General features: G+C 41.8%; 1 protein-coding gene across 1 annotated transcript; it reads left to right on the forward strand.

The window, feature by feature from the left end:
• Window positions 1–8,782: 8,782 nt before the first annotated feature.
• On the forward strand, window positions 8,783–14,038 carry LOC129742138 (uncharacterized). The gene has a single exon (XM_055733981.1). The coding sequence runs from the start codon at window positions 8,783–8,785 to the stop codon at window positions 14,036–14,038; it is 5,256 nt and encodes a 1,751-aa protein (XP_055589956.1).
• The last annotated feature ends 509 nt before the right edge of the window (window positions 14,039–14,547 follow it).

The raw sequence follows: 14,547 nt of genomic DNA on the forward strand, positions 1-14,547 counted from the left end.
GACTCTCGCAACATCAACGCTTGGACCAAGAAAGATTCCTACCCCATGAGGAATATGGGAGAAATCTTTCACAAACTGGAGAAGGCAAAGTATTTTTCGGTGGTGGACCTCAAGGACGCGTATTTCCAGATTCCCCTCAAAGAGGAATCTAGAGACTATACTGCGTTCAGGACTAGCCGTGGTTTGTTCCGCTTCAAGGTTTGCGCGTTCGGTCTATGCAACGCAGATTCTCGATGTGCCGATTGATGGATAAGGTCATAGGGTTCGACCTAGAGCCCAATGTATTCGTGTACCTCGATGACATAGTCATCGCCACGAAGTCATACCCCGAACACGTCCGCCTCTTAAACATCGTCGCCGAAAGACTATCCAAAGCCAAGCTGACCATCTCTTTGGATAAGAGCAGGTTCTGCAGGAAAAAGGTCACTTACCTAGGGTACCTTTTGACCGAAGATGGAGTCGCGATTGACAGCGCTAGAATTTCGCCGATCCTCGATTACGCAAGGCCGCGAAGCGTAAAAGACGTTCGCCGATTGCTAGGCCTCGCAGGGTTCTACCAGCGCTTCATCAAGGAGTACAGCAGAGTGGTAGCCCCGATCTCCGACCTCTTGAAGAAAGCTAAAGGGAAGTTCATCTGGACTGAAGCCGCTGAATCCGCATTCGAGGAGCTAAAGTCCGCCCTAATATCAGCCCCGATTCTCGGAAACCCCAACTTCGACTTACCGTTTTCAATCGAATCAGACGCATCGGACAATGCCGTGGGAGCCGCCCTGATTCAAAACGTGGAAGGTCAGTCTAAAGTCATCGCCTATTTCAGTAAGAAGCTGAGCAGTACGCAACGCAAGTACGCGAGCGTGGAGAAGGAATGCCTCGGCGTATTGCTAGCCATTGAGCACTTTCGCCATTTCGTCGAGGGTACGCGCTTCAAGGTTGTGACGGACGCACGCAGCCTTCTCTGGCTTTTCACGATGGGAGTCGAAACCGGTAACGCAAAGCTGCTTCGATGGGCACTCAAAATCCAATCGTACGATATTGAGCTAGAGTACAGAAAGGGAAAATGCAATATCCTTGCTGATTGCCTTTCCCGATCCGTTGAGTCGATTTTCGCGATTTCCCAGACCGATGACGAGTACCAGCAGCTGATCGAAAACATCAGGAAACACCCAGCGGACTTCGCGGACTTTCGAGTGGTCGAAGGACAAATCTTCAAGTACGTGAAGCAGCTAGGAAAAGTCGAAGACCCCAGGTTTCAATGGAAACGTTACCCGCCGAAAGCGGAGAGGAGAGAAATCATCGAGTCCTCCCACAACCAGGCTCACCTCGGACCAGATAAAACGCTAACTCTAATTAGAGAACGATTTTTCTGGCCCTTGATGAGCAGCGAGGTTAAAAACTTCTGCAGGAATTACGTTCGTTGTCAGACGAGTAAAGCTTCGAATCAGAACTCGACACCACCGATGGCTGAGCAGAGGAAAAATGCAGAATATCCGTGGCAGTTCGTAACCATGGATTACGTTGGTCCGCTTCCAGTATCTGGCAAAAACAGGAACACATGTCTGCTAGTCGTGACAGATTTGTTCACCAAATTTATACTAGTCCAGCCGTTCAGACTAGCCACCGCAGAATCTCTTGTTCAGTTCGTGGAAAACCACATATTCTTGCTGTTTGGAGCTCCAGAGGTGATCCTTTCCGACAACGGTTCCCAATTCATTTCCGCCACATTCCAAGATTTGTTGAAGCGCTATCAGGTTACGCATTGGAGAACGCCCAACTATCACCCGCAAATCAACGACACCGAAAGAGTCAATCGGGTGATCACCACAGCTCTACGCGCATCGATCGTGAAAGATCACAAAGAATGGGCGAACCACATCCAGAAGATTGCCAACGCCATACGCAACACCACGCACGACGCAACACGTTACTCTCCGTTCTTCGCTCTTTTTGGTCGAAATATGGTCAGCAAGGGAACCGAATATCGTTGTTTACGCGACTCACCAAAAGGAAATACGAACGAGATCGACGACGAAGACCGGAAGAAAATGTACGCGGATATCCAAAAAAACCTACAATTAGCATATCAGAAACATTCAAAGCAGTATAACTTACGATCGAACTCAAATTGCCCCACTTACTCCTTAGGCGAAAAAGTCCTGAAGAAAAATACTGAACAATCGGACAAGGGGAAGGGAGTTTGCGGGAAATTGGCCCCTAATTATGTGCCCGCAATCGTAAAAAGATTAGTAGGAAGACATTGCTAAGATTTAGTTAGCCCTGAAGGAAAATCGTTAGGAATCTTTAATTGCAAATTCCTAAAAAAGTTCGTCGATCCTGGTTGATTCACTAATTTATTTCAATCAGAATGAATTATCAAGCTATGTACTCCAGTATTTACTGAAACGACAAAGCACCATGACGCGATTAGCTCTGGTTGCATAAAAATATCAATTCAATCGTTGTACGTTTGTTTTCACTTCCACCCACAACATGAACAAGCATTACAATCCCGGCAGATTAGCCAAACTACCCCCTTACATATTTGAAAAAATACCGTTTTTTCGTACGTTGATTGGCAAGGCCTTTCCCCTCGACCAGAAGTCAGAGCGAGTTCCTAGATCTAGCAAAAATCTAGTGAATGATGACCTATAGAACCAGAAAACTCGGAGCTCTTAAAGCGTTGATGAGGAGTACCGAAAGGGAAACAAAGTGCGAGTTTAAGTTTGGGGAAACTTAAATGATGACCAACTAATCTCCATGCCTTTTGCGGAAGAACATGTCGAGCGACTTAGTCAATCGAGCCTGCCGAATAACCAACGAATCTAACGGAATTTGAATATTAGGAAAAAAAATCGTCAATCTTTGATTGCAACTTCACCGCAATGTTGGTCGCAATCACATGATTGATTAGAACTCCGCTAAACTTCTTGAGATGTTGCATAATTAGAGGGCACATATTGCCGTGCAACATCGTATGCATGCAGAGTTGCAAGTTTTCAGATAATCATTTTATATTGATACTCATCGTGATGAGTATCAATCAAGCAGCACAATGAATTTCGTTGTGATGCTCCAAGCTTTCGATGTCAAACGAAATTCACTGAACATCACATCTAGAAAAAAATCTGAAATCCAGAATCCCATTAGAGAAATCTTCAGCTATATTCCCCACTTTTTCCCCTACTTTTTTTTGACGACAGTTAAATTTGTAACGAATCCATGGAATATTTGAATGTATCATAGATTGTGGTTAGCTTTTCACACTAGCGACACGCCAAGTTGAACGACTCCAAACGCTTCGATATAAAAAAAATACGAAAGCGATGATTGGAGTTTATGGAAACTTTTTAATGACGAAAGTGTTAAAGCTCGTGATACCTATGTTTCAAAAAGTGTCTATGTACACAACACACTACCTTATAAATGTTGAGAACAACACTTAAATTTTATAATATCATTTGCAAATACGGCGCTTTGGTACTAAACAATTTATAGCATAATGTCATAGTCAAAACGACTTGAATGAAAAAAAAAATTAAATTCAGTCGTTGACGCTTTGTTGGTTTTCAAAATTAAAAGCAACAATATAATATGGGATTAAGAGCAATATTTCTAATCGATTTTCTGGCTATTTTAAATCAATTATATAAGCTTGGTTAGCTAAACATAGAATACATTAATTAAAAAAATTGATATTTGATTTTATTCTCAAGGGCTGAAATTTTAACAAAGAAAAAGTTCAAAACTCAGATTTTTTTAGGGTTTTTTTTACTGTATTTTCTTGGCTGTTGGCATAAAAAAAATAACTTAAGTTGAACTGTATTATGATCAGTCATCAAATCTCATGCGGTCTCTTCTTCAGAGCATGTTGTGTACGAGTGAAGGATAACTAAATTTGGAAATATTAATAAAGATCATGTATTCAAAAAAAATATGCATCTATACATTCAGAATTAAAACCTACTTTTTTATATCAACTAAATGCAAAATTTAATGATTGAAGCCGTGATGTCCGAGATAAGCTGTCCTTTGTTTCAATTTTTTTTTAATTCTCTTTTCAAAAGAATTTTTTTTAACGTCCTTGGTCCTTGACATTCCTTCTCTGTTCCAAACTACTCATTGGTGGTGCATTTTTCTGCAGAAGTTTTGACAGTAATAGTCACTGTAAAACTGTAAAAGATCCGGAACAACCGTAGAGAAAACCAATTTTTGAAACCAACCTTAACATTCCCGATTTCACAAAAACCACTTCAAAATAATGTACTAGGCTGTGAATGATCAATAAACAGTCTAAACTAGCCATTTTACTAAAATTGAACAGTGTTTTTTCCAAGGGTTTCACGAGTTTCTTTTAAAGGGCATTTTTAAACGTTCTCAAAAATCTTTTAAAAAAACCAGTTATGATAATTAAAGAACAATTCATTTCTGATGCATGTGTCTTAAAGCTCATAAGATAGTAATAAAAAAATTTGAAGTAAGGCCGCTTAACAAAAGAAAAAAGTAAAAAATATTTTATCAATCTTAATATTCAATGGCACATCATATGCTTTTTTCTATTTTGAATTCTATAAATCTTCTGGAAACGCTCTTAATAGAATAAGTATTTTATCGGACATTAGATAGGCTGGTATTAATCATATCCTACTTTTTGGTGCGACGATAATGTTTTCTACTTCAGAAATTTCCTACAGGGAATTTCAAACATCACGCGAGTCGAGATAATATTTCAAAAAGATCTGTGAGCCGGCGCAAATAAAACCGGCTTTTGTTCTCTAGACAAAGAAAATCTTTAAAATGCATAAAAAATCATTAAAATGTCTTTTTTAAATTGTAATAAAAAAGATTAACCATTAGGATAGAAGCTACAAACCGCCGCTTTCATTTGAAAGGGAAAATTTAATTATTTCTTTATTTTTTTTTTATTTGGTTCATAAATGCTTTTCACATGTGGTCGATTCCAGCCGGTTGCATAAGCTGGGATGCCATGCGTTTTAATTGGAATGGTTTTTTCGTTGGTTACAATCTTTTTTTTATTTTTATATTTTAAAAGTTAATTTGTTTGGAAGATTAAGAAACTATTTTCTTCATTATTAAAACTCTACATAGCTACCTATAAATTTCAACTTTGTTTTTAAGGTTTCCGCTACAAGTTAATGGAAAGCATAGCTCGAATGCTATAAATAAAATCATGAAACTTTTTGCTGCAAAATTGACAAAACACTTTCGGTAATTAAAAGATACTAAACTGGTAAGATTAGGCCCAGTGGATCCTTATAATTTTAATTCTAAATGTCTTTCCAGCTTAGTTGTCTTTGCGGTACTTTTTGTGTTAATATTTAGCTTTTAAGATTTTACTAAGGGGCTTATTCTGCGACGCGAGTGACGTGACTCACAAAATTTCATATCGTTTTGCTGGCTTAAAAAGTCTCTCTAGTCTCGAAATTTTCGTTCGAATGAGCTGATATTGGTCTTCAAAACCCATCGATACAGAAATTTCTTTGCTGAAGCATTTTCTGGAGTCAGGACGAAGAAGTTAAATTTCGTGAGTCACGTCACTCGCGTCGCAGAATAAGTCCCTAATTTTTTATCTAGTTTCTTGTAATGTCCAGGAGATTTGAGATGTTTTTTTCTGGCAAGCAAATTAAGCCATTGGGGGTTTTTTGAAGAATTTTTGGGGCTTGGGCATTTCAATGTTTGCGATTCTTTTCCATTATTGCAAAACTTTGCATTAACGTTTTTAAGAGATTTAAAAGTATATTACTGTAGGAAATACAATTTCATAACTTGCATGTCTTTAATCGTCTGAATACGAGCGAGACTTATCAACATATTTCAGTGCAAAGTTTGGTCATAAAAACCTTCTGCTCATCCTGTAAAACTTTCATTAACCTAAGACAGAAATCAAATCAAATTCTTACAAGTAATGATAATACATTCTTCAAAAAGATGTTTTAAAATCAAAACTTTCATTCACAATCAACGTTAACGTTTCATGCTGAGATTCAAAAAGGGAGAACCTCACTCGATAAAATCTTAATTAAATAGGATTTCGCAACTTTGCTTTAGACAGAAATAAAAAAACGAATTATTATTATCAACCTGATTATACTGAGCTTTTAACAGTTTGTTCTCTATAAAAATGTTTAAAAAATGACCTTTAAAATTCATCAAGTATAACTGACAGTTTTTAAAGAGTTGTGGTATGCTCAGCTTTTTCTGAGCTATAAAACTTGTTTCATTGTTTCATTGTTCAAGAGCTTGCACAAATATTATTCCATGGCAACTCTGCCCTCCGAAAAGTAGTTTTTCTGCTCGTGATTCTCAGGCTGAGAAGGCGTTGATATTCAAGACAAAAACCGCTTGTGATACTCACGATGAGATTACCTAACATCACACTGAGATTCAAAAAGGGAAAATCTCACTCAAAAAAATCTCAATCTCATGAGATTTCGCAACCTTGTATGCATGTAACATTTGTAAATATTTTCTTCCGTACTTTAATTTAAATTATTTATTTTCTTGTTACGTAAGTTAATTTGCATGTTTAGGGTAATTATTTAGAATATAATAAATTTAGGTAGCATCCAATTTAAAATTATGAAAGTATTTCAGCAAAAAAAAATGAAATAAAATTATTTACCTTGAGATGTTACGTTGTTTATGGACACCCCGTGTCGCGCGACATCGTATGTATTACGCCGTTGTATCATGCCACCCATCAGGTGTATCATCTTCCCGTTCGACAACCTAAAAAGAAATCGAAAGCATTAATATATGCATAAAAACTTACCTATCATATGGAACTTAGCTTCCCTTCGATTAAAGGCAACAATCCTCCATCAAGAGACACAAGCCAGCCGAGTATTTGAGCTTAATTGATCCATCCAAGGGCTCCAGAATTTCATCCGTAGCTCACCATAGCCTGTGATAAGATCACCACCCAATCTCGCCTGTAATCAATGAGAAAGATTATAATGCATGATAGCTTACCACGATTAATTATGAACAACCGTCCGCACAGAAAAAGTCCAATAAAAAATTCGAATTCTTAAAGAAACAACCGTAAAACAGCAGCTAAAAATTTCAATTCCACCCATGTTGATTTGTTTACCTTATTAATTTTGACGTTTACAGCCACGGCAGACAGTGTTTCGATGTATTAGTATGTTTATTCATTATGGTTAGTAGAAGTTTCGTTTCATTGAGCTTTATAGCACAAGCATTCAAGTGTGCTTCGGAAGCTTTGCTTGCAGCAACATAAATGCAAGAATGATTTCGGACGTTTTATGTATGTTTAATACCGAAACCCCTCGTCGCTACAAAATTCGTTGGTAGCCAGATGCTGTGAGTCGTCGCGACGCCAACAATCGATTATCACCCAACAATAGGTGGAAAACAATGGGTGGGAAATATTTCGCCCCAAAACGATCGTGACGCGATCTATTGTCTGCAGCCGAGCTCCAGCCGAAGTTTGGAGCCCGCCGTTTTGGATCCCGAGCAGCTGTCTGGGTCAACCATCCGAAGATATCGTGTCCGTGCATCCCGTAGATTTAAGTACAAAACGCATGTAATTTATAATTAGTTTTAGAAGATAAAAAGTTTAAAAACCAATATACAGTGCATGTTTTGCTTCCCCTAAACACGGTGTTAGCATTTATTCCGCGATATCCGGTAATTTTCAAATCGGAAATAATAAGGTGCACAAGTGAAGAAATTTGGCTAAGTCCATATTTAACCGGTCATTGACCCCGCGCCCGCAAGTTCGGTAAATGCAATTTTAATTGCGATCCCGGACCTTCGCCGTTCCTGAACCTCCCAACATATGGTCCTTCGAGCCGGATATCGGTTGAAGGCACGGGACCAGGAATTTCATCGAAATTCGCGGATAATTTGGAAAGCACGTGCCAAATTTTGTGGATCGTCCGCCATCGCTGCATGCAACAATAGACGTGGTACAACAAAGGAAACAAAGGCTGCTCACACGTATCGCTTTGGTCAAAGGCTCCCATTTCCAAAATCCAAGGTTTACTCCTGGCCAACACCACCCCGGAAGGACTAGGATCTGCATGCAAAGTTCCTGAGTTCCAGTTTACTAAATTTATACAAGGCATGAATAAATTTAGTACATGTGAGTAGCATTCCAAGGTTTCATCATTGTTTGCCTGGTATCACGCTTGGTTTTTATTCCATATCCTACGAAAACGGGTTTCGAGGGTGAGCGGTTTACGACGGACGATTGGTTACTACGGTTGGCTTACCACGGTTGACATACCAGACAGGATAATCACTACTACTTCATTACCAAAATCTGTTGGTCTAATAAGACCAAGGTCCCCAGGATTGTAGCGAGAACTGTTCCCGATTAAAAACATAAAAATACAAGGCCCGAATTTAATCGGGAGCAGGTTAGTAGCTCTCCAATACCCACTGCGGTGCCACAAGGTGCTTCTCTTGTGTTTATTTCCCAAAGGTTGACGCGGACATCCTACCCACGTGGAACACTTCTCATGTGAATATTGGTCGTTGGTGACACGGAAGCCGGTTACACATCCAAACCAGGTTCGCACCAGTCCTATTGCATGCTAAAGTGCATGAAGGTCATTTTTCGGAAGACGAGGTCGAGTTTGAGGTTACTTCGTAGCAGCGTTCGTGAAGATTCAGCAAAAAGGCATTCTTTTTGTTGGAACAAGGTTAGTACCTGTCCAAGCTTCCAGTTGAGCCTAGGAGGTGCTCCTTTTGGTTTTTTCTTTCTCTTCTGGTCCAGGAATTCGTCGGATAAGGTACCATGCCTCAACGTACCTTGAAATCGTCGATGCTGCGTTTGCGGAACCTGATGACGTCATTCCAAGGAATCTACACGTACATGCAGAATTACGACGACCAGCGGGACGCGCGTGAGCTGGCATCGCGGTTGGAAAGGTTAGACTCGCTGTGGGAGAAGATCGATGAGGCAATGGCGGAAGTTGAGGAACAGTCGGAGGAGGAGGAGGAAGAGAGGTATGTGAAAGAGCGTTTGGATTTCCAGAATAAATTTTTTGAGCTGAAAGGTTTTCTCCAATCCAAAATGCGGGAATATCCCGTATCGAGTGCATCCCTGCCGGTTAACGAGTCGACTTTCGCCGCAACTTCCCATCCGCACGTTAAATTGCCTTTGATCAGTCTGCCTAAGTTTTCCGGAAACATCGAAGAGTGGTTGTCATTCCGAGATCTGTATTTGTCCCTTATTCATCACTCTGAGGATCTACCTGTGATTGAAAAGTATCATTATCTTCGGAGTCAACTAGAAGGGGAAGCCCTCTCTGTTATATCGTCACTTGCGTTAACCCAAGCGAATTACACGGTAGCTTGGGATTTGTTGGTCAAAAGGTATTCGAACAGCAAAGCCCTTAAGCGAAAACAGGTACAAAATCTTTTCGAGCTTCCTTTCATCAAACGAGAATCAGCATTCGAGCTTCAAGCATTGGTCGAAGGTTTTGAGAAGGCAACGAAGGTGTTAGATCAAGTGGTCCAGATTGCTGACTATAAGGATTTGTTGTTGATTCATCTGTTGTGCTCGAGGTTTGACGAAAAAACGCGACGTAGCTGGGAGGAGCACACTTCAACGAAGGAAGAAGAAACTCTGAAGGACTTGGTTGAGTTTCTGCATCGTCGTTTTCAAATATTGGATTCACTCCCCGGGAAACCATCCGAACAACATCCACCTCCTATTCGAAAGGCCATACAATCCAAGGTTACTAATCATGGTGCTTTTCATACTACACACCCCAATTGCGTTTGTTGTTCTGAGAATCACCCACTTTTTACTTGTTCATCTTTCGAAAAACTTTCGGTTGGGGAAAGAGAATCCGTGCTACGCCAACACAATCTCTGCCGAAATTGTTTTCGAAAAGGGCATCAAGCTCGAGACTGCAAGTCCAAATTCTCGTGTCGTCGATGCAAAGGCCGTCATCATACCCTCGTGTGCTATAAGGCGGGAGAAAACTCTAAGAGCACACCATCTGACGGAAATACACCTAAACGAAATGGTAACCCTAATCCCCAGGCAGGTACTTCGAATGCTACAATCAGCTCCAATATCGGGAGGTCAGCGAGAAAGGTTCTTTTGGCTACGGCAGTTGTTCTACTGGAGGACGACTATGGAAATTCGGTTTCAGCTAGGGCACTTTTAGATTCGGGATCTGAGTGCAACATAATATCCTCACATTTCTCGCAACTACTTCGGTTCAAAAGGAACAGAGCTGATGTACAAATCAGCGGAATAGGTCAATTCCCTACTAATACCAAGGAAAAGGTTCGTGCTATGGTTCGCTCGAAAAACTCTAATTACGCCCAAATTATGGATTTTTATGTATTACCGAAAGTAACCGAGGATTTACCCACATCTTCTTTCTCCGAGACGGTTTGGAATCTGCCGAAAGGAATCACACTAGCCGATCCAGAGTTCTTCAGAACTCATCCAATTGATGTTTTACTCGGTGGAGAGTTTTTCTTCAATTTCTTTTCCTCTAAGCAACGCCTACCGTTGGGAAATGGTCTCCCAAGTTTAATTGATTCGGTTTTCGGGTGGCTAGTGACAGGAAGCGTAGCTAACAGCAAGGAAGAACCAATTTTATGCAAACATTTGGCGGTTTTAGATTCGTTGGAGAATCTTATGGCGAAGTTTTGGGAATGCGAAAACGGAAGTCGTACTGTAAACTATTCTGTGGAAGAAACACAATGCGAAAAACTTTATTTGGAATCGGTGAAACGTGGGAAGGATGGTCGTTATACAGTAGCCTTACCGAAGTGCGAAAATGCGTTGAACAAATTGGGGGATTCCAAAACTTCAGCAATGCGACGGTTTCTGAACCTTGAGAAACGACTCTCCTCTGATGAAAATTTGAAAAACGAATACCATGCATTCATGACAGAGTACTTGAATTGCGGTCATATGGGGAAGGCAGATAATCTTTCGGATAGCACAATCGCCTTTTACTTACCACACCACCCGGTTTTAAAATCCTCAAGCACCACCACTCGCGTGCGAGTTGTTTTTGATGCCTCCAGTAGATCATCCTCAGGAACATCCTTGAACGACATACTTTTGAATGGCCCTGTAGTTCAGGACGATTTGCGAACTCTTATTATGCGCAGTAGATTTTTCCCGATTGTCCTCATTGCCGACGTAGAAAAAATGTTCCGGCAAATCTGGATTGACCCAAAAGACTACCCGTTACAGCGCATATTTTGGCGATTTTCTTCAGAAGCTCCCATTGAAACTTATGAACTCCGTACAGTAACATATGGTACAAAATCAGCTCCCTATCTGGCTACGCGAACTTTGAAACAGCTTTCAGACGACGAGGTTCAAAAATTTCCGCTTGCTGCTTGTAGGCTTAGCAGAGATGTATACATGGATGACTTAATCACCGGAATCAACAGCACAACTGAAGCGAAGAAAATTCGCTTGGAGCTGGATGAATTGGCACTTAGTGGAGGTTTTAAATTACGGAAATGGGCATCCAACCTCCCAGAAGTACTGGAAGGAGTCATTGCTGAGAATTTGGCGATTCCTTTGGACGATGGCATTGATTTTGAACGTGATCGAACGGTCAAAACACTTGGCTTAGTGTGGGAGCCAAAATCTGATGAGCTGCGGTTCAATTTCGAAATTTCCCCAATCATTCCCGAAGAGCTTACCAAACGGAAAATACTATCCAACATTGCTAAAATTTTCGATCCGTTAGGATTACTAGGACCGGTGGTAACGAGCGCCAAAATATTCATGCAGCTGATTTGGGAGCAGAAAAATAAAGATGGTAACCCTATTGGATGGGACGAACTCCTACCCCAACCCTTAACAGACTGGTGGACAGAATTTTATTCCCTTCTCCCAAATTTAAAAGATCTCCGCATTCCCCGCTTCGTTGGTTTAGCTTCTGCGAGTCAGAAACAGCTCCACTGTTTCTCGGACGCCTCCGAAAAGGCATATGGTGCCTGCATGTATTTGGTTTCCAAGGACCCCACAGGAAAAACACAAGTATCTCTCGTTTCATCCAAATCAAGAGTTTCACCCTTAAAACGCCAAACTATTCCCCGATTAGAGCTCTGTGGAGCTTTGCTAGCAGCTGAACTGTACGTGAAGGTTTTGGAATCTATGGAAGCCCCCCTTGAAACATATTTTTGGACAGATTCTAGAACCGTTCTACAGTGGTTGGCACAAACCCCTAGCACTTGGACCATATTCGTGGCCAATCGTGTTTCGTCTATCCAGAATTTCACCCAAAATTGCACTTGGAAACATGTACCAGGTAAAATGAATCCCGCCGATCAACTATCCCGAGGGCTCAACGCTGAGCAAATTGTCACCGACCAAACATGGTGGACTGGCCCACCATGGTTAGCACAGGACTCCGAGCAATGGCCTAATTCAATCGATCAACCCTGTGAAGAAAATGTCCACGAAGAAGAACGTAGGAAGGTCGTAGGTGTAGTTGTTGAAAACGAAGGTACCTTCAACGATTGGTATTTTGGTCACTTTAAATGCTATTTTAAGCTTCTTCGTGTTACCGTTCTATGTCGCTGTTATCTTTATAATTTGGGAAAACCTGCTGAAGAGAGAATAAAAACAACAAGGATCAAACTTTCCGAACTCATCGATGCCGAAAAACAACTCGTTCGTTTGGTTCAAAAGGAAGCTTTCTCATCCGAACTGAAAGACTTAAGGAAATCTGGTTTCGATCATCGATCATCGAGGCTGCGCTGGCTGGTTCCAATGATTCGCGAAGATGGTATACTATGCATCGGTGGGCGGCTCGAACACTCAGATTTGTCCACAGAAAGCAAACACCCCATGATAATTCCTGGAAATCATCAATTCTCAAACCTTCTGGCTGAAATTTACCACATCCGATTGCTACACGCTGGCCCACAGTTGATGCTAAGCTCTATGCGTCTAAAATTCTGGCCGTTGAGCGGAAGAGACCTTTGCAGACGAATAACACACCAATGCTTAACCTGTTTTCGCATGAAACCTAAACTCCAACAACAATTTATGGGCCAATTACCATCACCACGTATCCAAGCATCCAGAGCATTCACCCACACAGGAGGGGACTATTTTGGTCCCGTCTACATACGACAAGGCTACAGAAAGGCACCGATCAAGGCATACGTTGCGGTTTTTGTGTGCTTTAGCACGAAAGCGGTTCACCTCGAGCTGGTTTCGGACTTGTCCACCGCCAAGTTCATCCAGGCTCTCCGTCGCTTCATAGGCAGAAGAGGAAAATGCGCCACTCTTTATTCCGACAACGGAACAAATTTTGTCGGCGCACGTAATCAACTGAAGGAACTGCTCAAAACTCTGCGAAGCCGCGGCCACCACGACGAAATGCAGCAAGTATGCAGTGAAGAAGGCATCGATTGGCAGCTGAACCCTCCCTCCGCTCCTCACTTCGGTGGCTTGTGGGAAGCTGCTGTCCGCTCCGCCAAAAAACATCTGCTACGTGTTCTGGGAAATTCCTCTGCCTCCCACGAAGATTTCGAAACTCTCCTTGTCCAAGTCGAAGCCTGTCTCAATTCTCGACCTTTGACACAACTTTCCGACGATCCCAAAGACTTCCAACCGCTCACGCCAGCTCACTTCCTCATCGGTTCCTCCATCCATGCGCTCCCCGAGAAAGACCTCAGCTTAACACCCGAAAACCGACTGAAGCAGTACCAACTGATGCAGCAACAGCTCCAACGATTCTGGCGAAGATGGCACATCGAGTACCTGACTCAGCTCCAACCTCGAGTCAAAAACTGGCAGCCTCCGATCAAGATCGAGCCCGGCTGGCTTGTCATCATCGTCGATGAAAACCAACCGCCGATGAAGTGGAAGATGGCCCGTATTCACCAAGTACACCCTGGCAATGACGGTGTAACCCGAGTTGTCACCTTACGAACGTCCAATGGTTATATGACTCGCCCTGTAACCAAAATTTGCATGCTTCCTATTCCAACCAACGATGAAAATATGTCTTCAGGTCCAGACACCTCCGTGAAGACTACTGAAATCTAGCTATTTCAGGGGGGTCGGGATGTTTAATACCGAAACCCCTCGTCGCTACAAAATTCGTTGGTAGCCAGATGCTGTGAGTCGTCGCGACGCCAACAATCGATTATCACCCAACAATAGGTGGAAAACAATGGGTGGGAAATATTTCGCCCCAAAACGATCGTGACGCGATCTATTGTCTGCAGCCGAGCTCCAGCCGAAGTTTGGAGCCCGCCGTTTTGGATCCCGAGCAGCAGTCTGGGTCAACCATCCGAGGAATTTATATCGTGTTCGTCAACTTAGTTTAAGAATAAACCGCATGTTATAATTTAAGTAAAATTCTATTAAAAATTAAGAAGTTAATACAGAGTGCACGTTTACTTTCCCTAAACACGGTTTATTCTTCAAATCCGCGAAATCCGGCAATTTTCAAATTGTAAAATAATAAGGTGCCCAAGTGGAAATTTTCTAAGTCCGAGTTAACCGGTCATTGACCCCGCGCCCGCAAGTTCGGTAAATGGTAATTTTATTTG

This window comes from Uranotaenia lowii, chromosome 2 (assembly GCF_029784155.1).
Source record: "Uranotaenia lowii strain MFRU-FL chromosome 2, ASM2978415v1, whole genome shotgun sequence".
NCBI lineage: Eukaryota > Metazoa > Arthropoda > Insecta > Diptera > Culicidae > Uranotaenia > Uranotaenia lowii.